The sequence below is a fragment of the Solanum pennellii genome, chromosome 5, assembly GCF_001406875.1.
Source record: "Solanum pennellii chromosome 5, SPENNV200".
Taxonomy (NCBI): domain Eukaryota; kingdom Viridiplantae; phylum Streptophyta; class Magnoliopsida; order Solanales; family Solanaceae; genus Solanum; species Solanum pennellii.
In genome coordinates, this window is record NC_028641.1 from 73,843,829 (window position 1) to 73,870,033 (window position 26,205).

The 26,205-nt window shown below is 32.3% G+C and overlaps 2 protein-coding genes across 4 annotated transcripts; one reads left to right on the forward strand and one right to left on the reverse strand.

The window, feature by feature from the left end:
• Positions 1-14,368, forward strand: LOC107018785 (protein RFT1 homolog). 3 transcript variants are annotated; one of them, XM_015219356.2, is made up of 16 exons: positions 278-357; positions 458-542; positions 638-756; positions 1,773-1,867; positions 2,827-2,987; positions 3,437-3,588; positions 3,814-3,932; positions 6,484-6,644; positions 6,752-6,826; positions 8,156-8,227; positions 9,441-9,578; positions 12,041-12,196; positions 12,896-12,948; positions 13,048-13,226; positions 13,974-14,053; positions 14,144-14,368. In XM_015219356.2, the coding sequence occupies exons 3-15, from the start codon at positions 691-693 to the stop codon at positions 14,032-14,034; spliced, it is 1,488 nt and encodes a 495-aa protein (XP_015074842.1). In that variant the 5' UTR covers positions 278-357; positions 458-542; positions 638-690; the 3' UTR covers positions 14,035-14,053; positions 14,144-14,368. The 3 variants fall into 3 exon arrangements, with proteins under 3 accessions (XP_015074841.1, XP_015074842.1, XP_015074843.1); XM_015219355.2 differs by lacking the exons at positions 458-542; positions 638-756 and adding an exon at positions 1-191; XM_015219357.2 differs by lacking the exons at positions 458-542; positions 638-756; positions 1,773-1,867.
• Positions 14,369-23,236: 8,868 nt separating this feature from the next.
• LOC107020054 (pectinesterase PPME1-like) lies at positions 23,237-24,749 on the reverse strand. The gene is made up of 2 exons (XM_015220390.2): positions 24,508-24,749; positions 23,237-23,629 (listed from the first exon to the last, which is right to left on the reverse strand). The coding sequence occupies exons 1-2, from the start codon at positions 24,714-24,716 to the stop codon at positions 23,470-23,472; spliced, it is 369 nt and encodes a 122-aa protein (XP_015075876.1). The 5' UTR covers positions 24,717-24,749; the 3' UTR covers positions 23,237-23,469.
• Positions 24,750-26,205: the final 1,456 nt, after the last annotated feature.

A 26,205-nucleotide genomic window follows, 5' to 3' on the forward strand; every position in this document is an offset into this window, starting at 1 on the left:
GTCCACATTATTTAATGTAAGAGCGGGCCGTAAACAACCCAATAAACCCAATTTTATTCATGCTCTTCTTCACTTGTTCGATCAATCGACGCCATAGATAGAGAAGAGAAATATAGTTAAAGCAATGTCGAAATCAAGTGAAGAAGGTGACCGTCCGGCGAATCTATCTCACACATTTAAGTACTTGCTCGGTCAGTGCTTTTCTCTGTTTTTCTTTGTTTAATTTTATACTTTTTCTTCATATAGTTTTTTGTTGAGTAATGTGTTATGCTTGTAGCTACTCAATTTTTATCAAGGGGAATACCGTTCATATTCAACTCTTGGATCGTTCGACATCTAACTGAAGAAGATTATGCGGTAATCTTCTATTTTAATCGTTGTTCTATATTACTAAGTGATTTTTTCTCATTTGTCCCACTCTTAGTGAACAAAGTTAGTTGATAATTGTTGTTGGTAGGTGGTTATAGGTTTGCGAAAGCTTTCCCGGACACTACAGTTATCCTAAAAAAATTACTTCTCAATAGTTATCGTCTTTCTATATGGTACGTGATCCAATCAGAAGTTGTTTCAAAGATTTAAATGACAATTTAGTGAGCATTGGAGTGAAGTGAACACAAGAAAATTTGAATTAATGTAGAGGATTCAGCTCCCGAGGTGTAGCATTAGCAACAACAACAACAACGATAAACCATGTGTAATTGCACAGGCCTACCTTGTGAAGGCAGAGAGGCTTTTTCGAATAGATACTCAGCTCAAGTAAGATATATCAAACTCAAGTATGAAAAGGAAATATAGTAATGAAGAAATTATGCTAAAGATATGAGATAGCATGAATTTGGTGAACCGTGATCCTTGCTAGTTAATTTTGTTCTCATCTACTTAAGCTTTAGTTGACATAGTTACCCGATAACTGTGCTGGTGTGACGTAGAAAGTATACGGTGGAATAGTCGGGCTTCTCAACGCTAATCTTAGCAAATGAATGAATATAAAGGATTCATGTAATTGACCCCAAGTTTGTGATTGAGGCTATGTTGTTCTATTGTTTTATGTATATGCATATAGTATTTTAAGAGCATATTTATCAATAAGTTGGTTTGCAGTTGTTTCGTCTCACTTGTTGCACTCTCCTTGAGGTGAGGATACAACATTTGGAAATATTACTATAGTTAATGATTATCAAAAAAATAATGGAAACTGTTTATGATTTCGTGGTGTTTCATATTAAATTCGAATAGAATTTTGTGGGCTCTAACAGACAGGTGATCAAAGCTGAACAAAACAAAGTATGAATTGGTCATATATTAGAGTTGGTATTTCAGCTATATTCTAAAATAGTATTTAAAGTATGTAATAGTCTGTTAGAGAGATTCCACATTGAGCTTATTTAGGTATTACCTCTACTACTTTGCTGTTAATTTGAATTATAAAAATATAGCAACCTCTACATATCCATGGACAGAAAGAAAATAGGGATCTGTCAACTAAATTAGCTGGATTGAAGAGTGAGAAGAGCTCTCTCACCTTTTCTTCTGGAAGTTTTTGTTGTTTCTTTTCCCTTTGTCTAGTTTAAACTTTTGTGGCTGACTGATTGTAAACTAGACGTCACGACATCTACATGTACCAAATTGATTAGCCATTATTTCTTTAATTTTTGTGTTGATTTGAGTTCGAAGTTGTCTTATCAACTCAGCTGCTTTATTACACTCCCCAACCTGATCTCTTGGTTTTATGTAAAGGAAAATGTCTAACATCTTGTTGGTAAATCATGCAGTTGTATGCTGTACAATTTCACTTGTTCATTACTTGTGTGCTTTTTCTTAGTCGAGAGGGCTTCAGAAGAGCATGCATGAGGGCAGACATTTATAGGTACTATTAGATATTTACTATGATGCTACATTTAGTTTTGTTGTTCGCATCTCATTTCACAACTTCTTTTAGCTTCAATAGATAAAAAATATCAATCAGTGGAAACATGTCGCAACTTTGTCTCATTATTGAGATTAAAGAGTTCACTATTTATCTCATGCAGTAAGGATATATTTTTCTTCAAGTGGTCATGGTCATAGTTAATAAGACAGTTTTTTATACTTTTGTTGTGGCTGTTTTATGTGATTCACATCATACCTAATGATGCTTGTTATTTTTAACTTCTTTTAGAAAGATATATTTATTTGTACTTATTAAAAATAACTAGGCAGGTGTATCATCAAGGATTTTCATTTAATTTACAAAAAGCTCAGAAGGTTTGTAAAATCATCCACTTTTGCATTTTCTCATTTTCCTAAATTCTCCATAAAATCCACTGCTTTTCTCAGCATCGACATAAAAATGTAAAAAGTCCTGTGTGGAGAAAGACTAATATTTTTTTGTGACAACACGGATAAGTATGTGAAAATATTTTTAGACGTCTTTGACACAGACGAGAGCAGATAGGTTGGCTAAGGTTTTGAGTTCTCAGAAAAAATATGCGAGGAAGGGAAAGAGGATACTATATTTTGGGAAACCAAATATCAGTTTTTTGATCGTTTATATGACTCTCCTAATATCACCTCCAAATAGTTCACAGATTCTGAAATTGAGCAAGTAGAGAGTTTATTTCCCTGGTTTGACATGACCAGGGAAATGAAACCAAACCAGGGAAATAAAAAAAAGAATCCCCCCAAAATAACCAGGTTTATTTCCCTAGTTTGACATTGTGATGAGTACAGAAAGGTTATTTTTCCTTCGATTTCTTCCATTTTATATCTGCTTTTGTGAATTTCATTGCAAATATCTTTTTTGATATGAGTTTAATGTTTAAGGTTGTTACTGTGTTTAAATTGCAGTGGTGGATCATCAGGGAGAGGAAATGCAGCAAAACTCTTGAAAGTAGCATGGATGACTCTCCCTTTGGGAATAATTATCACATTTGCAGGATGTATTTTTGTTTTATGGTGGCAAGAACTAAGTTACTTTAGTCAATTTGCACAGGCTATATGGATAAATGGTGAGCTTAAACTTTGATATAATCTTTTAAAGCATTGTGTTTTGCGCTAATTCTACAAGCTGCTTATCAATGTGAGCCCGGAAAACTCAGCTTTCCATGATTACTTATCTCCAAAAAAGAATGACTCTGTTTACTAATTGCATTTTTTTTTTGGGCTTTTAAACCATCACTGTTGAGAGTTCGAATCTAGACCCTTCTAAAATTGTTATTAATTGGACGTGTGCATTTTTTTCTATCAGTTCATTGGCTTTATGTCTTTGGTTTCAATGTGATTTTAATGTCATCCTGACCTGCTTAGAACCGTTTCTTCTGCCTGCATCTGGTTGGAGGTTCGAGACTTGATAGTAGCATGTATCAGACCGATGACCTTCCCCAGAAGTTGATTTTGTGATTTTTGGTTTCTGTTGTTTGACATTTTTATTTTATTTGGAATTTTATTCCCTGAGCAGGTTTTGCATGTATATTGGAGCTACTGGCTGAACCCTTTTACATCTTATCTCAGAATTTGCTTCTCCTCAAGTTGCGTCTGGTAGTTGAAAGTGTAGCTACCCTTTCACGTTGTATAACTACTTACATCCTCATTGTAAATCTACCTGGCATGGTAATCAACATCTGCATTATTTACTCTTTTAGTTGTTTGTTTTGATGTTATCTTTATTTACTAAGTTTAAATAAGTTTACCATTAGCTGCTTTTAATCATGTTCAGTTGTAACATGAATTACTGTCTTAAATTGTTTATGCAAAAGATGGACTATGTTGTTGCTCAATGGCATAGACACCTAGTGTACCTGTTCAGGATTGAAGATTAAAATTTCTTACTTTCAGGAGAAAGCAATCGCATTTGCCTTGTCACAAGTCGCGTTTGGAGCTTGTGTGTTCTTTGGCTATTGGGGCTACTTTCTTCTTTTCCACGTGTATAGCTGTTCTGATCTCTTCCCTTTTAGGTAAGAGTTCTAATATTTCATCATCCTCTATTGCTATCATATATGTTATACATTTCATATTTTCTTGATAAATGATGATTTTTTTCCACACAAAAGTAAGGCACAAGGGTGGTGCTTATAGAAAAATTACAGACAGAGTACAGAATCACCTAGAGAGAGGGAGAGAGAGAGAGGAAGATGTGAGCAGGCAGACATAATGCGTCTATATTGGTCCTAAAGAAAACAATGAAGTTTTTTTTCATGAGAATGAAGCTTTTCCTTCTTTTCTTCTTTCCTCCTTTTCGGAAGTAGGGGTTGTTGGGAATGTCGCTGCAATAAATATGAAGGAATAATTGGAAGCCTGCCATGACCCTATTCCTGATCTAGTTGTAACTGGCACTTGGTGCTTTAACTTGAACTAGCAAACCTTCTAATCTTTTCTTTCTATTCCATCAAGCAGTTCAACACGTAAAACCAAAAGAAAATGTCTTTTTTAAAGTTTAGAGAAACATATTCTGAAAACACGTAGCATAATCCATCTACAAAATCAAATATCTGGAAGAAAACAAGATTACATCTGAACTCTAAATCGTTAACTCAACTACATCTATGAAGTCTCTAAAGAATATGGGTGGATTGCTCAGAACATAGCTCACCAGCTAATCTTAAGTAAAATAAATAAAAGTAAAAGTTGAAGTCAAATGCAATGAACTCCAAAGTCTGGAATGGACCTTACCAAGAATCTGTTGGAATGGGAGGAGCAACTAACTTGTAGCCTGCCCGTCTAAATAACTTGTGCCTATATTGACATAAATCAATGTAGGTTTCCAAGAAAACAAAGGAACATCTGTACACCACAATGGTGCTCGGTGAGTAAAAAAATCTTCCACTATTGCTGGAACAAGACTTGAAATAAGTATGAATGCATGACATGGTATAATTCTAAAAAAAAAGCTTCTCATGAAGAATTGAGATGAACAACTCATATTTTGTTCTTTTGTACTTATTTTCTTTTCATGAAAATCTCTCTTTCTTGCTTTCTGGGGAGTATCATGGATTCTGATATATTTCTTGTTCTGTACAAATCACGGACGATCCTAACTTGATCGTCTAGGCTCTATCCTTGTGGTGACACACAATTCAAAATTCTAACATGCTCACATTGTTATGCTTTACTAGGTGCTATGCTTTGTAGTGTCTGGATCAGATATACACTATTCACCTACTAAGGCACGAGTAGTTCAGAGGTATCATAACCCACCAAAGGCTACTAATCTCTCTCAGAGATCTAGGGACTCTCAAAACTTGTTTTGAACAGTTCTATAATGATGTAATTCAAGTCGACAATATTTGTTCTTAATTCTTATCAAACGAGTTCTATCAAATCATATGAAAGAAAAGCTTCATCATTTCATAATATCTGAGAAGGTATGCAAGTCATGAAATACAATGATGGAACCGTTACTTGGACTAATAAACAGGATAATCATCTAAACACTTTTCTGCAATTCTAATGGATTATGTGAGCCCGCTCCTCCAATCTAAGTCCACATTAGCGTTCTATACAATTTAACAACAATAGGTGACATATTTTTGTCAGACAACTATAGTGAAAGCATTGTCTCAACTCTCAACCCTCCTCACTTCCTTCCATTTTAGGTCAACCATTTACTCCACCCTGAATGGCTCAGTTCACCAAACCAGTTATACACAATCAAAAGAATCAAAACATTTCATGTTTCCAGAATTTAGAAACCCTTGGCTGGATTTTCCAAGTTTTTGGTGTTCATAGTCATTAAAGGTTTTCGTGGTAGTTCCTGCAAACAAATTTTATAAATAGTATTTTTCTAAGAATTAACGTAGAAGTTGGGTTGCAAAGTTCTCAATTGAATCTTAACTTGTTCCTGAATGTTTGTTGGGTATCTTGTTCAAGATGAAGCCCTGTTCGAATCATTGTTTGAGAGTAGTTATTTAATTTTAAGCGATTTAGAAATTTACCTTTGGTAGTAGGAGAAACTTTTGATGACTTGGGGTCGAGAGAAAATGTCTTGTATTTATAAGAATGGAACCAATTTCTTCCCGTTCTTTTTAATACTTAAACCTGCGCCAGCCTGCATCGTGACTCGCAAGCCACACTTCTGCGCTGCAGTGCAAATCTGTACTGAAATTGATAGTGTCTCTGTTTAGCATGTGCTGCAACGGCAAATCGTGCTGCATTTTCTGAAGTATGTTGTTCATTAAATCACACATAACTTTATCTGTATAACTTCAAGTGATGAACAGTTTGAAGCATTGAGACTAAAATTCAAGGACTACTACTTCGCCTTATGAACCATGTTCCTACACCTTTGTGTGGGTTCACGTACCTCTGATTCACTTCAATAACTTCATTCACGTTCCAAATTGGTCCCAAATTAATCTAGAAACTTGTGGGGCTTTACAAAGCCTGCTTTTGGTTTGGAGTTATCAGTTGTCTTTACAAAATTTCTCTGCCCTTTCCTTTTATGTTGACAGTTCTATTGGAATGTTTGTTCTCTACCATTATTTTAGTTGACAGTTAATATCCTTTTAGTGTAGGAAGTGGAGGCATTGATGAACAACTTTCAAAAATGTGTATGTTGTTTACCTTTCAATCTTTCCGCAAGTTGATTCTTCAAGAAGGAGAAAAAATGGTTCTTGTATGGTTGGACACACCATATAATCAAGCAGTATATGGGCTTGTAGATAAACTAGGTATTTTAGTTCGTTATTCTGGCTTCTACTTACCGTGTTTCTTAAGATAGCAGCATATTTTGCTTAAATGTGTCATAATTTAACCAGGTACAAAATTGATTTTTCAGGCAGCTTAGTGGTCAGGCTGGTGTTTCTCCCATTTGAAGAAAGTTCATATGCTACATTTGCAAGGTCTGCATCAGGTTTATCTCGCCTTCCTTTTAGGACTCTGGTTGATCGTAATCATCTTATTTTCTCAATTTCTTTGTTCACCTAAATAGCTGTTACCTTGGTGAGTAATGCTAATTTGGTTTCAAAAGAAGGGAGGGGCAAGGAGCGGGAAGTTCATCAGTTTACTTCCTTAGTAGGATTATTCCTCATAAATTATGACACAATTACAAGGGAAGTAATAGAGATATAATTCCTCCTTCAATCTAGATTTGAGAGGTTAAATAACCCACTTTTACTAACCAAAAGGAAAATGACAAATAATCACCTCCTACCTATCACTTTTTGCCTAGCAGAACCTGTTCTTAACAGGATTGTTGATTGGCTTCTAAGGAAGTTCAAGACGAGACGCGGATAGAATAGTGGTTCCTCAAGTGATGCCATGCCCATTAAAAATACTTCTACTCTGCTAAACCACAATTATACTGGTATTGGCTAGTTTTCAGCATGTCTTACATTCCGATTTTAAACAGCAGCTAATAAATAGAAAATGAGCTTATCTTTTTCTTTAACTTTAACCACCTAAATGAACTATTACTTTGATTATTTTCTGATGCTACTTGGTCTATTTGTTTCTTTGACAGGATTTTGCCTGATCTATTACTTCTTTGAACCCAATGATCTTTTAACATCAATTGTATTCTGCACTTGTCAGACTAACTCTTCCAGTATCTTGATCTATAGGTTGTCAATCTTAATCTCTTAAGTACTACCTAAGTACTGTTTTTGGATATAATACGCAGTTACTTTTCTCAAAAAAGTCTTAATCTATTCAAACAACTGGTATTAGAGAGGACGTGCCTTTGATAGCAAAAGGCAAAATGTCATCTTTTCCCCTTAGTTTTCCCTAAAAAGCTTCTTAAAATTGATGATAGAAAGAACACTGTATTTTCCTGGAGTTCTGATTTAGTGCACCAAGACCCAATGAGTAGTTTCATCCATGACTTACAGCTTGATATCCAAACTTGCAACTGTTGGAGTCTCACATCGGTGGAGAAGGGGGTTCTTGGTCTCCTTATTTAGTCTTGGACAATCCTCCCCTCATGAGCTAGCCTTGGGTTAAGTCATGATCTAGCTTTGGGGTTAAATTAGGTCCAAGGTCCATTTCTTAACATGGTATCAGAGTCAGGCCCATCACAAAATATTTTTTCCAATGTTAGGCATCTCATTTCTGATATTGCATTTTTGGTGTTGGTGACTGCTGCAAAGCTATTAAAAAATAAATAAACTTTATGCCAATTCAGTTCTGTTCATCCAATTTGAAGTGGCAATTTGATAACTAAACTGTTTTACTGTTTTGACAGGTGAACAGACACAGAAGCAAAAGAAACTGGGAAAAAGTTTGACCGAGGCGTTGAAACTTGTTTTACTAATAGGTGACTCTGACATTCTTTCATAACAGATCTTGCTTCAATATTACTTCAAAAGAAATACATCCTTAAAATTTTCTTTCTATGGAGCTAGACTAGTGGTTACCTATTTCTACTAATATCCTACTGGGTCATAAAATTAAGAACTTGTTACTGAATGAGTAAAATAAGAAATGACTGTTCATCTTCTAGTAGTTGAGCCAAGTCCTACTCTTTTCGGACATGTTGTCTTAGCAAACATTGGTTCTCAGATCCAGTTTTATCAATGATGTCGTTTTTTTTGGAACTTATTCTACTGTTAAACATTCCGGGTGCTGATCATTTACCTTCTGACAACTTATACATTATGTTATATATTTTCTTACAGGAATTAACCTTGTTTTTCGAATGAGAGAACTATGTGAAATCACTATTGCGTCCTCTCTGTCTTATTAATTACTGTTCTTTACACAATCCTGTATGATATGGGCAGAAAACTATGGATCATTTCTCCGTTTTGCATAATATGGGCGATCTGGAAAGAGAATATGAGGTGTTCGAAGGACAAGTTATATAGAGTAAAGCATATTACTTGACCACCTTATTTATGCAAACAGAGAGATTTAAATTAATTGACATTTTTTTATGAATTAATTAAATGTGTGCCTTAATTAACGAAGTAACCTTTTGCGCGAGTGGAATGGACTACTAAATCCTGAACCTAATAAAGACCTGAATTAAAATTAGGAGAACTTGTATTTTCGGCACATGTCTACTGTGGTGAGTGGTGACAAATTCACAATCTACCTTTGAAAAAAGTACTTGAAAGCCTTAAAAGATAGAGGCCTATGTACATTGTACTCAGCATTTGGGATTTTATGATCCTTTTATGGGGGGATAAAGAAGGGATGTTATGACTTATCTAAAACTTTAAAAAGGTCTAGCAAACTTTTTTTCTGGATGCCATTGAAATGAGAAGTTTCAATATATGTTCTTTAAACTTGTTTTTCCTTGGGCATTTTGCTTGGGTGTGTCAGCATCATTGCCCTATGCTTCACTTTATTTTCTTCATAAATATGCTTCAAATAATAAACTGACACACAATATAATTCACTCTCTGCTTGTATTCATTACATAGAAAAATGTTGGTGAATTTTTATTTTGTTTTAGCTAGTAGGTGCTTAAAACAAATGAGACTGCAAATAGCTTACTATCATTCTCAAAATTGCTTATCTTGTAGGTTTGGTAGTCATGGCCTTTGGCCCTAGCTATTCGTACTCTCTCATTAGGTTGCTGTATGGTCGCAAGTGGAGTGACGGAGAAGCCTCAACAGCTCTACGATACTATTGCCTCTATGTAATCCTGTTGGCCATGAATGGTAAGATCATGTTTGGTTTTCATAATAATAACCAAATATAATCTCTTAAAAAAGCAATTATTGAATAGTTAGTTTAAAAATAATGGCTTCCATGAAAATCTTATGCTGTTATCACTTAACAATGTTTTCTCATTTAATGACTAAACCCAATTTAGATTAATGAAACAAATATAATTGGAATACTAATTAAATCAGATTAAAAGGTTCCAAATAAACCAAGTCCCTCCTTTTTTAAAGTGATCCATGAAAAATTCTACTTAAGAACTTAGACAAAAAAGGAAAGAATGATTGTTTGAGTAGCCATTTTTTAGTAGCCAATTTTACTGTATGGTTTATTTGTATTATCATGAGATAATCTCACTAGGTCCTGATGGGGCTACTGACCATGATCTAGACTCAAAGGTTCTTTCTTAATTTTATAATTGTGACTTAAAAAGAAAAGCCTTTGATCATGAAATATTGTGGGCTTTGGACTTCTTCTCGATTATGTAGATTTTAGAATCGTGCATCAGCCCGTGCATTGGAGCTGTTTAATAATAATTAATAACCTTGGACCACTTATACTGTCAAATGTGATACTTGGCACCTAATCAACCTGAAACTCTCAGTAAATAAGGCCAGAAAATGTCAAAGCATTGCATAAAAATTAGTTTATTTTTTAATAACTGGATTATCTTATGAAGCAAGAAGCACACATATGATGATAATGCAGGTCCAATGAAAGTTCAAACCTAGTAAATAATGATGTCGAAACAGAGCTGTTTGTATATGGGAAACAAGGTTGTGAAGATTGGAATTCCCAACTTTGTTTTCTATTTTGATGCATTTGAGTTTGTAAGTTAATTGTACCGCAGCAGCCTCCATATCAGAAATTACTTAGAGTTCTGTTCATGTTAGAAATTTCTGTGAGTGATGCAGTTTTTCTCCTTTCAGATAAGTTTCGGAAAAGCATGATGTTAACTGAAAGTTATAAGATAAAAACATGCTCTTAACTGGAATCTGGTGAAGTTCATTCATGAGTCATTTTTGTTGTTCATTATTGTTGAACTGCTGCAACCTTGATGCATGCATTAATTGGTGACTTTAATTGTAGCTTTTGGTAGATGGAACCAATAGCAAGTTTCTTCTGTCTTATTAAATTATGTGAATCTTTTCAGGTAGAAGGCTAGACTGTTAGAGAGTCTACAGCTTTAGTTATTTGATTAATTATGACGTGCTAGCCTGATAATTTTTACAGGACCAAGCATGTGAATATACAGAAGGATATCTTAATTTATTTAGTTATGTCTTAACATGCTTAAAGCCCATTAGATGGACGCCTCTTTTGTATGGTGTATGGAGAATTTGAGAACTTGCTTATTATACGTTTGTTCAGCCTGAATAACTACTTGGTGATTTTCCCTCTGCATGATACTTTAAGTTCGTTTGTATTTTTCGATCCTATATAAATGGTTAGCTTCATGTAGCAATGCCTTACCCAGCCAATCATCTTGTCGGAGATGAATTTGGTATATTTTAGGAATAGGCCATCTTTTGGGCTTTTGTCCCTAAGCATTAGAGGTCATGTACCAATGAGGACAGGGTATGCTTAAGGCCTGAAACGAGGCTCAAAACATATTGAGCGCTTCGCCTCGCTTATTATGCGCTTTAATGTCGTCATAAAGGCTCTAAGGCATACTTTTCCTTGCCAATGAGCCTTTCCTTTTGGGGTTGCACTAAACAATTTGAAATATCAGTTTATCATAATTTTTTCAATTTCGTTGTCCATATATTTGTTGTTCGTGCTTATAATTATTTAACTTGGAGTAAACATATGTTTGTATTTTTTCATTTGCGCCTTTTCTCATTAAAACCCATGTTTTATTTGCGCTTAAAAAGCCCCAATAGACTTTAGAGCTTTTTTGCATTTTTCACTTTTGATAACACTGGCAGTGTTCCTGCATCTTTCAGCTAAAAACAGCATATACCTGTGTGAGAGGAACAAAAGATCCCGATATCTGTGATCTTTTCCGTACTTGTTCTTAAGTTCTTACCAATCCAGAAAAACTCCAGAAGTCGCTGCAGTGCATTGCAGCTTGTACTATGCTAATACGACAGTGTTACCAATTGCCTTTTTGAATTATTGTTGGAGGTTTTAGCTTTTTTTTCCTTACTAATTTTGTTTTATTTATTCGATCATTTACGGATCAGTTTATTCCTTTTACATTTTTCTGATAAGGCTGCTTAAAATAACTTTTAAAAGCTTGTTTATTCTATTTCAAGTAGCTGAAATCTACAATCAATTGTGTTCTCTTCTGCTGTAACCTGCATAATTGATTGGAATGATGTGACCTAAAGATTTTTCCACTTATTTGCTCTGTGTTCGTCTTCAGCTTGTGAAGATGATATGTTGAATTTACCCTGGCGAGTAGTCTACAGATCTATTGTGAATCCTGTTGACTTTTTCTTCGTCTTTGGTGCAGGAACATCAGAAGCATTTTTGCATGCAGTCGCAAATGAGATTCAACTCAAGCGCTCAAATGATTCCTTGCTTGTGTTCTCATTGATTTATTTGGTGTTGAATGTTTCTCTTATACATTCAGCTGGTGCTATTGGGTTGATTTTAGCTAATTCTTTGAGTATCCTTTCATGACATATTAAAGTTCCATATTTTTCTTTTCTAAAACTTTGAAGTGTTTGCTTTTGTTATAAAAAAATTGATTATCATTGTTCTCACTGCATATCTTGGTTCAGAAATAAGGCAAGGTCTTGCAGTTTGGTGCTCTCTTGAATAATCATGCTGCAACCATACTTAGGGTTGCATATTTTATTTTCAGCATCTTTCACGTTACAAGGTCGTAATGAATCATTTTATGAAAGAAATATTTTCAGGAACACTTCTAATATGTAGAAGTAGGGTTAAAAGAAGCATGCTTTTCACTGTGGTAATGTCAGGAAGCTTTATATGCATGAGAAGGTAGGGTTTACCTGATGATTGCTATTGTGTTTTGGAGTTAGTAACAAAGGTGCAGCAGTAGTAGTATTGCAAACTTTCTTAATAGTATCATTCTGGCTGACTGCTTAAACCGAAATAGCTATCTGCCAAGTTTGTCAAGGTAACAAGCACGTGTAGGCTCCCTTTTCACAAGTACAGGAACTTGCTAATAGTGAAATAGTTTATATGTGATTTCTGCTTACTCTCCTATTGCAGTTGCATCTGTTTACAGAACTGGAAGCCCATGAGTGGCTAGCTAATTGGTCGGAAGTGTGAAACCGGTTGTCGGTTGTCCTTAAGGACATCTAAAATTTGTAGCCACTAGTTCCTTGACTTTTAAAAGATATGGCTCTTAGGATCACTTACTCAGCAGTATTCATCAGGAACTATTTCCAGGTATTTTTCCGGATGCTTGTGATTTTTGGATGTGTAAGGATTTCAGAAGTTGGTATTTCCTTTGATACTGACGATGATATATTCTTTGGATTTTTTCAGGATTCATCCTCATTTTCCTTTCGCAGATGTCTGCCTTCCGGTTGGACCTTTCTACTTTTTTCTGGAATAGTCACTCTAGTTTCAGAAAAGATATTTCTGGATCCGGATGACTTCTGGAGAACATTTAGCATTCACTTCTTAGTGGGCATAACCAGTTTCATGCTAGCAGCCTTTATCATGTAAGTAGAGGATTTGAATCTCTGTTTACCCATGAAGTATTTGAAACTTGTCTAGTTTATTTGTATAGCACTCTCGACTCCCTCCCAGGTGACCTTTCAGCCTTTCATTTCTGGACTTCCTCTCTCTCTCTCGCGCTCTCTTATACACTCATGAAAACGTGCGCACTCACATGCATATATATTTTTCTTTTCAGAAGGGATTGTTGGGATCTTATGAATATCGTTAAGTTGTCCTACATTGGTTTGACAAATGAGTTGTTTGTCTCCTTATATAGTTTGGGATAATCCTAACTTCATGAGTTAGGATTTAGGTCCATTTCTTAACATGGTATCAGAACCAAAACCGTTCCTATTATTATGTTGTTGGCCCCCATATTATGTTTGACCACGCACCAGTTGGCAGGTCTGACCATGCGTCGGGAGGGTGTGTGTGTATTAAATCGTCTTGTGGTTGTGGGATGGATTGTTTTTTATCTCGTATGGTCTTGGACAGTTCTCATCTTTTAAACTAGTTTTTGTTTTTGAGTTAAAGCCAAAGGTTCGTTTCTTTGCAAAAATTACTGTTAGATGACTTTGGCGGAGCTAACATTTTGTGGTTTAATGCACTGTGGAAAGTGTGGTAAAGTGTAAACTAGTTTTAAAGACGACATCAAAACTTAACTTTCATAATTTGAAAGTTATTAACTAAATTGTATTCTGATAGTATTTATATGTATATTCGTGAGTCTTATCTATCTTAATCTTCAGCTATCGTCGCGAGAGGACCTTTATCAATAATATCATTCGTTTCCGGGAGCATGCTGACTGAAGAAGAAAGTCCCACTCCAGTGAGAATTTATTTCCCAAATCTTTAATAATCAAAAATTCTGTTATGTTTTAAGTTTGACGTTCACCTAAACAGATGTATCTCGATGCAGGTCAAAGCAACAACTTATCAGGGGTGCTCGATGCTTTAAAAATGAGGTATACGCCTTAGGCCCGAGAAAAACTTACTTGCACCAGGTGTTTACACCAAGTCAATACATGCATGTCATATGTTTAAATCGAAGGGCTATTTGTTTCAGTAATAATAAAATTATTGTAGGCATTATTTAACAAGATGAAACATATTATATTTTTAAATTATTTGTCTTTTTTTTTTAGCTTGTTTCCAAACATTAAAGAATGTTTCTCTTTTATGGATATATTTATAAATTTAACTTTCATAATATGTTTAAGGTTACAAGATAGTCTCTAATTTATTTTTGACTTTAGATCACTAATTAGTTTGGGACGTGAATTATTCAATCAATTTACAAGACAAGCGTAGTGATCAGTTGGACCTTTGATTAATTAGCCTGAGTCGTCACTCCTTTCATCTTTATGCCTTTCTTTCAAACTTCTGATTAAATTGGAGAACTGATGCGCAGAGGCAGTAAGATTAATATCATTACTATGCTGTGCATATGTAGCATTTATTGCCATTTCTTTCCTTTGGTTTCTTTTTTCTACTTTTTACGAGGTAAAAATTATGTTGGTTAGTGAAATGAGTCGAGAACAATAAGGGTTTCAAGTTCAAATTTCTACGGCGATAAAAATACTTGGTGAGTGTTTTTCATTTATCCTAGTTTTTCTGGATATAGTTACTTGGTATCTCGTAGAATTAGTCTAGGTGCACGCAAGCTGGCCCGACAATACGGTTAAAAAAAAATTGTTTAGAAGCTTTACTATTAAATGACCTTGAACCCTCTTTTCAGCATGCTGGATACTTTATATACATTTAAGTGCATCTTGATTGATAGAGAAACTCATGTATTTATCCTATCAATTCTCTTATCCGGTCCTTGGATTCCTCCAGCTGGAATAAAACTTATAAAAACATTTTTCTTATTTTGGTTCCACTTTTAGGATAAATCTGAATCCTGCCTTTTGCAAATCCATAAGTGATCTTCATATAGCAATCATGAATAGCCAAATAGGTAAGAGATTTTTTCATGTGTCCTCAAAAAGAAGCATAGTGATGGATCGCACCAGAGAATGTGGCTTAGTGGTTAATGAAGTAGTATATATACTAGGTGATTTCTTCTCATCGTCCAAGTCTTGGTAAATAGAGGTATCCGATATTTGTGTTGGTGGGAGGTAGCAGATAGCTTGTGAAATTAATCGAACTGTGTGTAAGCTGGCGAACATACCACTATTATCAAAAAGAGAGAATACACAAAGTGATGGATGACTAGGCCAAGGAAAACGAAGTGATCATAGAAGACTTTTAGGGGTGTATGGGTTGTCTTCCAGTTTCCATACAAGTGACCAGTAATATTAGAGCTTGGTAATTATAGGCATTGAGAGTTTGGGTAAAAAGGTTGCCAAATTGGGGATATGAAGCCTATGATGATTAAGAGGGTGATCGAATTGGCTTAAAAGTTGATCAAACTAACTTTTAAGTTTTTAACTTCTGAAAGTGTTTGTCAAATATTAAAATAAGTAAAGAAAATGACTTCAAATAAGTTGGGAAGTGTCCATTAATATTAAAAGTAACTTAAAATAAGTTTAAAATGACTTAAAATAAGTTTAAAATAAAAATAGGTCTCCCTTGCTTATTATTTTTTGACTTACAAAGTCATTTAAATTTGACGGGCTTGTAGTGTACTAGACATTATAATAAATAGAATTCATATTTTATATTTTTTTTGGGAGAGTGGGTGGGTGGTGGGGGGTAAGACAAAGTTAAAACATTCTTATGTATCATGATTGTCTTTTTTGATTTTTGCTTGAAAGGTTTGACTCTTTAATGGAATTAGTACCTTTGCCCTTTGCTTCAAATTGTAGAAATTAGATGGACAGATATCTAGGGACTAGGGTATGATTGTATCTTATAATTTGTAAATTCTGATTAGAGAAATGTCTAGAAATGACTTTTTTAACCTAAAAACCCTGTTACTAGTAGTATTGATAGTGTAGAAAAAATAATCCAATTTGGGATATCCTTATATTTGATTTAAAATAGAGAAGATGAAAGGTGTAGAGAAGCAAAAGTGGAAAAGGAGTAAAGTTTCTTTTTTGAGTACTATCTAACAATAAGTGCATTTAGCCAAAATTTGATCATCTGCTAAGTGCAAGTTTTAGAATATGTCTTTTGGTAAAACTTATTCGTGTCTGGTGTTGATACCAAATCATACTAATTTATCAATAAATAAAGGTGAAAATGCACATTAATCAACCGTAGTTTAGTGACGAGAGGGTACGTGAAAATATGTGTCATGTATTCATTGATTCAGGGTAAATATCACACTCGGTAAGATTTTACCTTCTTTTTGATCTTCACCAATAAGGTTGAGTTTTAATCTATTGTTTCACTCTATTTTAACCTAGGTTAAAATAAGTTTCTTTAATTATCTATTTTCACCTATTGTATTCATGTTGTTATAAGTAGATGTAAAAGAAAAGTTGTTACAAATAGTAATCTTACATGAGCGATTTAAGAAAGATAGAGTCTATGTAGACCTCGACCTAGAGAGGTAGAGAAGCTATTACAAATAATAGGAAGACAAAATGGACCTCTTAAGTCTCTTGGACAAGGTACTGTATATCTTGTAAAGAAGAAAATAATAAGAGCATAGTGATAGTAATCCTACAGCTTTTTTTTTAAATTTCCGACTAAATCCGAATTTATATCGAGATGTTTCACATTGGGTAAATCGCTTCCTAAGACAGTTTTAGTAATTCCTAAATCTTAACAACATTTTCAATGTAGTTTCTATTCCTTTTTAACTAATTATACACGAATGGTGAATAGGGGTGGCAAAATTTGTTAATGAAATATGTTCTATCAAACTTGATAAACCATTTATTGATTCAGTTTATTTTGACATGTCTAATTTAGCGTATTCAAAAGATTAACCCATTCATTTACCAACTCAACCTATTTTATCCCCATCCAAACTCTAATTTAGTATATCGAAAAGTTGAATGGATATGTTATATATAGTCATAATTAAAATAAAGTTTCTTAGGTACTTAAAAAACAATTAATGAAGTTAAAACTTAGTAAGAATCGACTAGTTTGGTTACGATCTAAACCTATTTTGACTCAATTTATCTTAACTCAACCGACCCTTTGGACGAATTAATGACTCAATCATTTATTAGCTCAATCTATTTTGATTCGTTCAAATTCAACCCAATTTGTTTAATAGACACTCTTATGTACATCCTTTAGAAGGCATAAATCATTTTGTTGTTTTTTTATTCTTTGGAATTGATTGTAGGTGGGACATAATACTAGTATATCTTCACTTTAAATCAACCTCATTTATGAATTGCAATGATATAATATATGGGGCCTTCTTTGAAATAAAATTCTTTTGTTGACAATTTTGTAGTTCTTACATCACTTCAAATATTTCAAATGTTTCCAAAGGAGTGATTATGGGAATAGTTAAAATATCACATGTATGCCTTAGTTACCATCTAATCACCAAAAAGCTAAGCTTATTTTCAAATGGTTCATTATGAAACAAAGATTTGATTGCTCTTGCAAATTAGTAACCTATTTAGAGCCTGTTTGGCTCAGCTTAAAAGCTGGTCAAACTGAATTAAAAGCTAATTTTTGACTTATTTAACTGTTTGGCAATACTCAAAATAACTTATTTTAAGTTAAAAAAAACTTATTTTAAGCCAAAAGTTAAAAGCTGGGGTAGGGGTGCTTTTTTTTTTTAGCTTATAAGCTGTTTTAAGTTGACCACATTTTTATCTTTTTGCTCTTAATATTTTTATACAATCTCCAAATTACCCATATAACCCTAACATTTCTTTCTTCCATTTTTCCCTTTTCACGTTTGACATAACAACTTCAGCACTTTTATCCAAACGCTCAACTGCTTATTTTAAAAATAAGTTTCAGCACTTTTAAAAGTACTTTTTTAAAGCTGCTTTTATTAAGTCCATCCAAACGGGCCCTTAGTCAAGCCCTAAAAAATCAACTTTTTTATAAGAAGTGTTTTTTTCATAAGTACACTTTTGTGACAACTAGTTTTTGTTTTTTACCACCATTAATAATTTGCAAGTGTTTTTAAGTGTATTTTTTTTTTTCGAAAGTGCTTATTAAAAAGTATTTTTAGGAAAAAATTAATTTATTTTTAACTTTTAAAAAATTGTTCTTAGAAAAATACTTATTTTCTCTTAGAAAGCTTAATTAAACACCTCACATTTTTTAAAATTTTGCATTTTTAACCTTTCAAAAGCTCGATTGTGCATTAATTGCTCTAGCAAATTAAGTCATGTTTGCAACCACCCTTGATTTCTAAACCTAAAAAAATTAGGTGGATAACCAATTTTAAGTATATGAAAAATATGGTATTAGCCATAAAAAGGCTTTTAATATATGTATTGACATGATAAAAGATACAATTGTCTTTAGCACTTCTTTTATGAAAATTTTGTTCGATATTATTTTTATACATCCTATCAAACAACAGCATAACGAATAAACAGACTATACTTTGGAAAAGCCTTTATTTTTTCTTCAGGCAAGGGTAGGGTAAAGGAATGTTTTGTTGACCAGAGATGGGGCTTTGACATGCCATTTCAATCTCCTCCAAAGCCTAATGATTTTGTCCTCCACTAAGGCAAAGAAAAGAAAAGGTCATTGATGTGGTAAATGATATTACCAAATTTTAGTTATGAAAAAATTATAATTATTAAGTGTTTTTTTTATATAATCACTTGAAATATTTGAATGTTAAGACTTAGAAGAGTCTGTTTGACATGGCTATTGAGAGGTTAAGAGTGTATTATTACTTTTTTGAAAAATTAAGTGCTTGGCAAATTCTTAAAAATATTTTTAAATGGAAGCAGAAGTAGTTTTTATAGTTGTTAAAAAGAGATAAAAATTTATGCTTCTTAAAAGAAGTATAAGCATAAGAAGAAATTTTTTTTTTGAAGACTAAAATATTTCTTCTGTATATATATTTATCAGTATATCGTTTACTGATTAATTAGTATATCTCATAAGTTTGATTAAGTTTCATTTAAGAATTTTATGTTATATATTATTTTACGTATTATTTTACAGAACTAAAATAAAGGTAATAACAATATTTTTGCACGATTTAAAAATAAAAAGAAAATTTATGTAGAGTCGTTTTAAAAACAATATTATTTTTTATATGTACGTGACTTAACTTGTGAAATGGTTTTAAGATTTATCTTGCTTGGTATTTCTAATTATATCTAAATCATTGTGTTAATATTTAATTAATTTATTTATCTATGTATAATATTGACTGAAAGTTTAACCATGTACTTTTTAATTTAATTAAAATAAATTTTTAATTAAATCTTTTGTAATAGTTATTCAAAATATTTTCTCTCTATAATGTAATTTTAAGATTTAAAGTACATTGATACTCGCCATTTTTCGTAATTGAATTTTTTAGAAGAACTTTTTAGAATAAATTACTCAAACACAATTTATTTATCAAAAATACTTTTCAAATTAATTACCTAAATCATTTTAAAAATATATATTTTTCTGAAAAGCTATTTTTAAAAAATCTTTCTAAAAAAAACTTTTAGCAGCAATATTGAATAGACTCTAAGATTTGAAATAAAATTTTAATACATTTCTTTCGCGAATAATATCCGCCACCATCAACTATCACCATTAATTATCGTTATTAATTACTACCGTTAGCCACCATCGTTATCATCATCGAACACAATCTATAATCGTCACCTACAAACATCACACCATTGTCATATGATCATTATCATAAATCTCCTGATAATTGTTTTATATCTTTTATTAATATAATATAATATAATATAATATTAATTTAAATTTTATTTTTCATTAAATTTTAAATCACACAAGTTTCATACATTTAGATTTCAAAAAAATATTCACTCTTAATTATTTAGCAATCAAATCTTAATCTAATATCTTATAATTGAGATGTGTTTTATATACAAACGCCTAAATTTAATGTACATCTTAATACTCTAATATATATTATCAAACTCAGACATCTTAAATTTTAACAAAAATAAATAAAATCATTACAGGGTAATCTAGATCATTTATATAATAAAAAAAATTAAAATATTTGGCCAAAAAAAAAAGGTAATCAATGAAAATTATTATTATTTGTCTTTAAACAATAATAGAGACATATAATGAGCAAGCGTGTCCTTTTTTCACCATCCAATAATATTTCCAGTCTGGAACCCAAAAGACAGGAAAAAACTCAAATGAACCGGTAAAATCGAGAGGTTTATTAGAGTTTATTTTGATTGTAAATTAAATTGTATAATTTCTAGATATATATATATATAATTGATGTTAAACTCTTTCTGTTTTTTCTGTATGCTTACTTCTTCGTATTTAAAATTATATAATGAAAATTTTGACTCTGCTATTATTTATGATTTTTTTTGGCTAGTTCAATGTAGCGCGAAAGTTGTGATATATATATATATATATATAAATTCGAAAAAAGAAAAATATATTATGATATTTTAAAATATTTAGTTTTAGACTTTTTATTTTATCTTATCTTCGAGATGAGATATAGATTTCAAAATTATAATTTTGAAATATTATAAATTTAGTCTAGGAATCAAACGAACATATTAGGAGGATTTATTGTTTAGTCATATTCAATTGTCCTTTTTCTACTTCTCTTTTTTATTCTTTTATGGCTACAATTTGATATTTATAAAACTTTTTTATAAATTTGAAATTGATTCATTATCATGAAAAGAAACAAACGACACCCTTATATGCTAATGATCCCGACGGCTCATGGGGTTCAGCTTCCATGGAAATTGACTCATTTAGGAGTTTGAGCTTATTTCTTTTTCTTTATAGAATTTTCATTTGATTTTCGATATTCGTAAATATTAAATTTAAATTTATCGTAATGAAAGATTTTTTTGTGTGCTTCTAATAAAAGTATCTCCTTCATTTTTATTTATATATCGTTCTTATTAACAATAAATATTTCTTAACTAATATTTGTCATTTTACAAAATCAGTGCATAAATAAAATTATTTTTTTATCCTCGAAAGTAATTAGACTTGAAAGTATACATTTGATCAACACAAGAAAATTAAGTAACTAGTAAGATTTTCTTTTTATCATGTGTTGAATGAGCTAAAGAATAAAATATTTTCTGATAGATTTTACAGAAATCACATAGTTTTAATATGAAATTGCAATTTATCCCTCTTTAGTTTGTAATTACTTTAATCTCTTAAAAAGTAACACTAACCAATACATTAATATGTAGCTTGGATACATTAAAGAGAATCTCGAATACGTTATAACATAAATGAGATACATAATATGTAGCTCAGATACGTTAAAAACTAGTTTCGATACATTATAGGGATGATGCCCAAGTACCCCCTCAACCTATACCGAAATCCAGAGAGACATTTATACTATACTAAAGTCCTTAAGACCGACCTGAACCTAAGACATGAGTCTATCTTGGGACTCGATACCCAACCCTAACATTAATCAAGGACCCAAGATTCCACCCCAATTAGGGACCTGAGACCTAATAGGACTTGATACTCAAGACATGACCCCTACCCGTACCTTGATCTAAGACTAGGGACCTGATATCGACCCCAATAATTTGAAACTCGAGATTTGACCCCGAATTGGAACTTGGGATCCAACCCCAGGAGACTTAACACTAACCCCAACTTGAAATTCGACCCCAACACATGATCCAACTTGGGACTCAGTACATGGCATTGACCATCCGATTCTTAGATTAGACCACACATTCTAAGACTCAGCATCTAACCCCGACACAAGATCAAAGATTGACCTAAGATTCGACCCCAACCCGAGACCCAAGCTTCATTCCCAACTTGAGACCCAAGCCCTAGCCTAAGCAGAGACCTAACCCAAGACTAAGACTTGACCCTGACCCAGGACTTAAAGTGGACCCTAACTCGAGACTTGAATTGGACCCTAACTAAGGACCTAAATAAGATTGAGAATCAATACCTAGGTACTGGGCTTTGACTTTGATCTCGATACTGACCCGAGACCCAAAATTTAACCCTAATCTAATTTAAACCCGATTAAGACCCAACCCTGACTTTAACTCAGCCCTTATCCTAAACTTGAGACCCAACCTCGACTTGAGATATGAAACCTCATGGGACTCTGTACATGAGACATGACCCTCACCCTAGTCAAAGACCTGAGGCTCAATCCCGACCTAAGACCCTAAACCTAACTTGGGACTTGGAATCAAGACTTGACCCTGATATGAGACTCAAGATCCAATATTGACCCTAATTTGAAACTCGAGATTTGACCCTAATTTTGAACTTGTGATCTAGTATTGAATCGAGACTCAACCCAATCTCGAGCTGAGACCCCAACCTTGACATGTGATCAAAGAACTGACCTGATATGTGACTCGAGATTTAATCCCACTAGATATGATGAAAAATATTTAACCAAAATCTTTGATTAATGAAGATAGAAAATGGGTTGAAACTGGAAAATAAACTGGGCTTAGTTGACAATCATTTTAAACTGGATAATGCTTGAATGGATTAAAATTTGTCCAGTTTTAATTTGTCATAAGGATTTGTTAAGTTATTTAGACTATTTGTTCCATGACTAGCTCTTCATTTTTGTTATTTCTTTTTTGTATCTTTGGACTAATATTTTTTTGTGTCGGGGTTTACGCGCTACCCTCTCCAAATCCCACTTGGTGAAATTACACTGGTATGCTCTAACGTGAAGAGCAATCAGAGAATATTATCCTACGAATTACATACCAATTACATTCTTTGCTATTCAACAAGGAGAAAAACAACAACTATATTGCATACGTGACAGTCAAAAAGAATTTACATTAAAAAGTGGAAATAATATATAACTAAATTTTAATTTCAAATTAATTGAAATTGACTATGTCAATAATCGAAAATCATAACTACGCCTCAGTTTCATATTAATTGTTATTTTATTATTTTTCATTATAAAAGCCTTCTGAACGATTGCAAATGGGGTTTGACTTGACCCCTATCGATTTATTGATACGAAAAGAAGTACAACATATATGTAAATTAAATAGTTCCCTAGATATTAAGGAATGACATTTCATTCCTTTACAAAATAAGAAGAAGACACATGAAAAACTGAGAAATTATTCAGCAAAAAAATAAATAAAATTCAAAATTTTATAAGCGTTTTAAAATAGCACCACAACATAATACTTCGAATATTTAAAGTGTCACAGGAGGAAGTAGCCACTTAGGGCCTTCAATATAAGCCAGGGAAATAAAAGGTTTTGCCTCTTCATCAGTTAATTTCTTTGTAAATGGAACTCTTTTATCCAAAGTTGCTCCTGCTCCTTTGCACTTGTATTCTCCATAGTATACCGTGCTGAAAATAATAACGAGTTTAAGTTATATATATTGATCTAATATATTATTTTTGTTTAATTATATAAACCACTAATATAATGACATGCATTGGTACTAGAACTGTCAAACTGGATTGGTCCAACCCAACACAATCCAATATTAATGAGTTGGGACGAGCTGAACCTTTTAATTAAAGGGCCTATAAAAAGCAGCCCAACCCAGTCCTAAATGGGCCACGGATTGGGACGGATTAACCCTTCAACCAAAAAATAAATAATACTATATCGAACGCTGACGTCTATGACCACGACAATACATACAAATTTTCATTTATGAATCACACATTTCGATGAATCTTACAAAACTGCATTTATGAATCACACATTTTGATGAATATTTACAAAAATACATAATAGTCAACATAAGATTTAGCAAAAAAATATTGATCATGTCATCATTCCTCCCACACAAAAAAATTAGCTAATGTAAAAGATTTGATTTTTTATTTTTAAAAATATTTATTGATAAAAACTTTACAAAGAAAGCACTACTAATATATATATATATATATATATATATATAAACAATTTTTTTGACTATTCATAGCCTACGAGTTGGCTCTGAGGCTTGCGGGTTGAGCCTACAAGGCTAGCGGACTAAATGAGACTGAGCTAAAAAGTCTCGTTTCCAAATAGGTCAAAAAAAAATTTAAGTCCAACTCCACTTAATTCAAAGGTTGGATTTGTTGGGCTAGACTAGCAAACAAACCCATTTTGACAGCTCTAATTGATATCATAGTCATTAATATTCGTTCCTACCAACATATATGTCATCTCTTTTTAACTCGATTATAAAAATAAATAAATAAAGAGTTTTAACTTTTATATACAAACATACCTGCCAAATTCTTTTTTGCCAAAATCAGACCATCCTTCAGGGTGAATAACATCAGTCATATCAGTATATGAGAAAACAACTTTAGAGTATTGTTTCCATGCCCTTCCTAGATATGCTGTATTTCCAGTACCAGTAATCATACAATGTACAAAAGAAAATCCACTATCAAAATTTTCTACTGCCCTTGCTTGTGCTGTCACCATTGCCATTGGATCCCCTGGAATTACATGTGTCTCTGTGTTCTACATTTTCCAAAATAAAATAAAATAATAATAATATTATTCGCCATTTTTTTAATATGTCATCAAATTATCAGAAATAACTTATCTATGCTACTATTTAATAATTGAGCATATAGATATACTATCGCTATGACGTATATGAACACATAGATAGGTAAGGTCAATAATGGTATAATCAAAATTTTTACTCATGAAATTTAGAATATTATAAAGCAATAAAATAAAAAGTCGAAGGAGTTCACTATATACTATATAGACATAAAAAATAATTTTAACTGAGTCTATATTAGTATAGTTTGTAAACAAACCCCCCTTCTGGTACCCTAACTCCGCCCCTAGGGAGGGATCCACCTATGTTCCTATGTATTTATAAGTCATATCAAGAGTATTTAACAATTTATATATATACGCAAGAAAATAGTACTTGATATTTTTACTTAGTGTAAAAGATAATTTTAACTGAGTCTATATTAGTATAGTTTGTAAACAAACCCCCTTCTGGTATCCTAACTCCGCCCCTAGGGAGGGATCCACCTATGTTTTTATGTATTTATAAATTATTCTTTATCCACCTATTAGTTTTAAAATATCTTTTTATCCATCTATTGGCTCCAAAATATTTTTGTCATTCATCTTTGGGTTCAAAATTGATCTCTTCTTTAATTGTTTCACTTTTGAAATATTTTTTAAAATACTTGGCGTTCAACTATTGATTGTAATTTAATTTATTAATATAATTTATAAGTCAACCCACTACCCACTCATTACTAACTAAACCCCACCCAATTAATAATCCAATTATAATATCAAAATCGCCATAAAAACTACTAAAACACGATGAAATTATATATTCCTGAAAATGACATTTAAAATTATTCGAATCCGAATTGAAGCCCCAACTAAATTTAGGTTAAACCGCTTATTTAGGAGGACACTTTCAATAGGATTATCTTTCAAGATTGAATTAGAAATTTATGATTAAAGGTAAAGAAGTAATACATCCCGAATTAATTCATGTATTTTTTTTAAATATAATTTTATAAATATTTATGATTTTTTTTAAAAACCTTTAATATATTATTTTGAAAAAAGTTACCTGTGAAGTAACATCACATAATTGAGACGTAAGAATAAATTAAGATTAACATAGTCAGACCTTTAAGTTTATCGGTAAATTTTATTTAGACACTTGAATGTATAATAATTTACTTCTATAGATATTTTCACCTCAAATTTTTAAAAACACTCAATTGGCAGTAGCTTTTCTGTTGTTGCATTAATAATGTGATGGGTTTATTAATTTGAAGGGGTTTAATTAGTAATGGTTGGGTAATAGATTGATTTATAAATTATATTAATAAGTTAAATTATAACAAATAGTTGAAAGTCACGTATTTAAAAAAATATATAAATAGTTTAAATATAAAACCGTTAAATAAGTGGTCAATCTTGAACG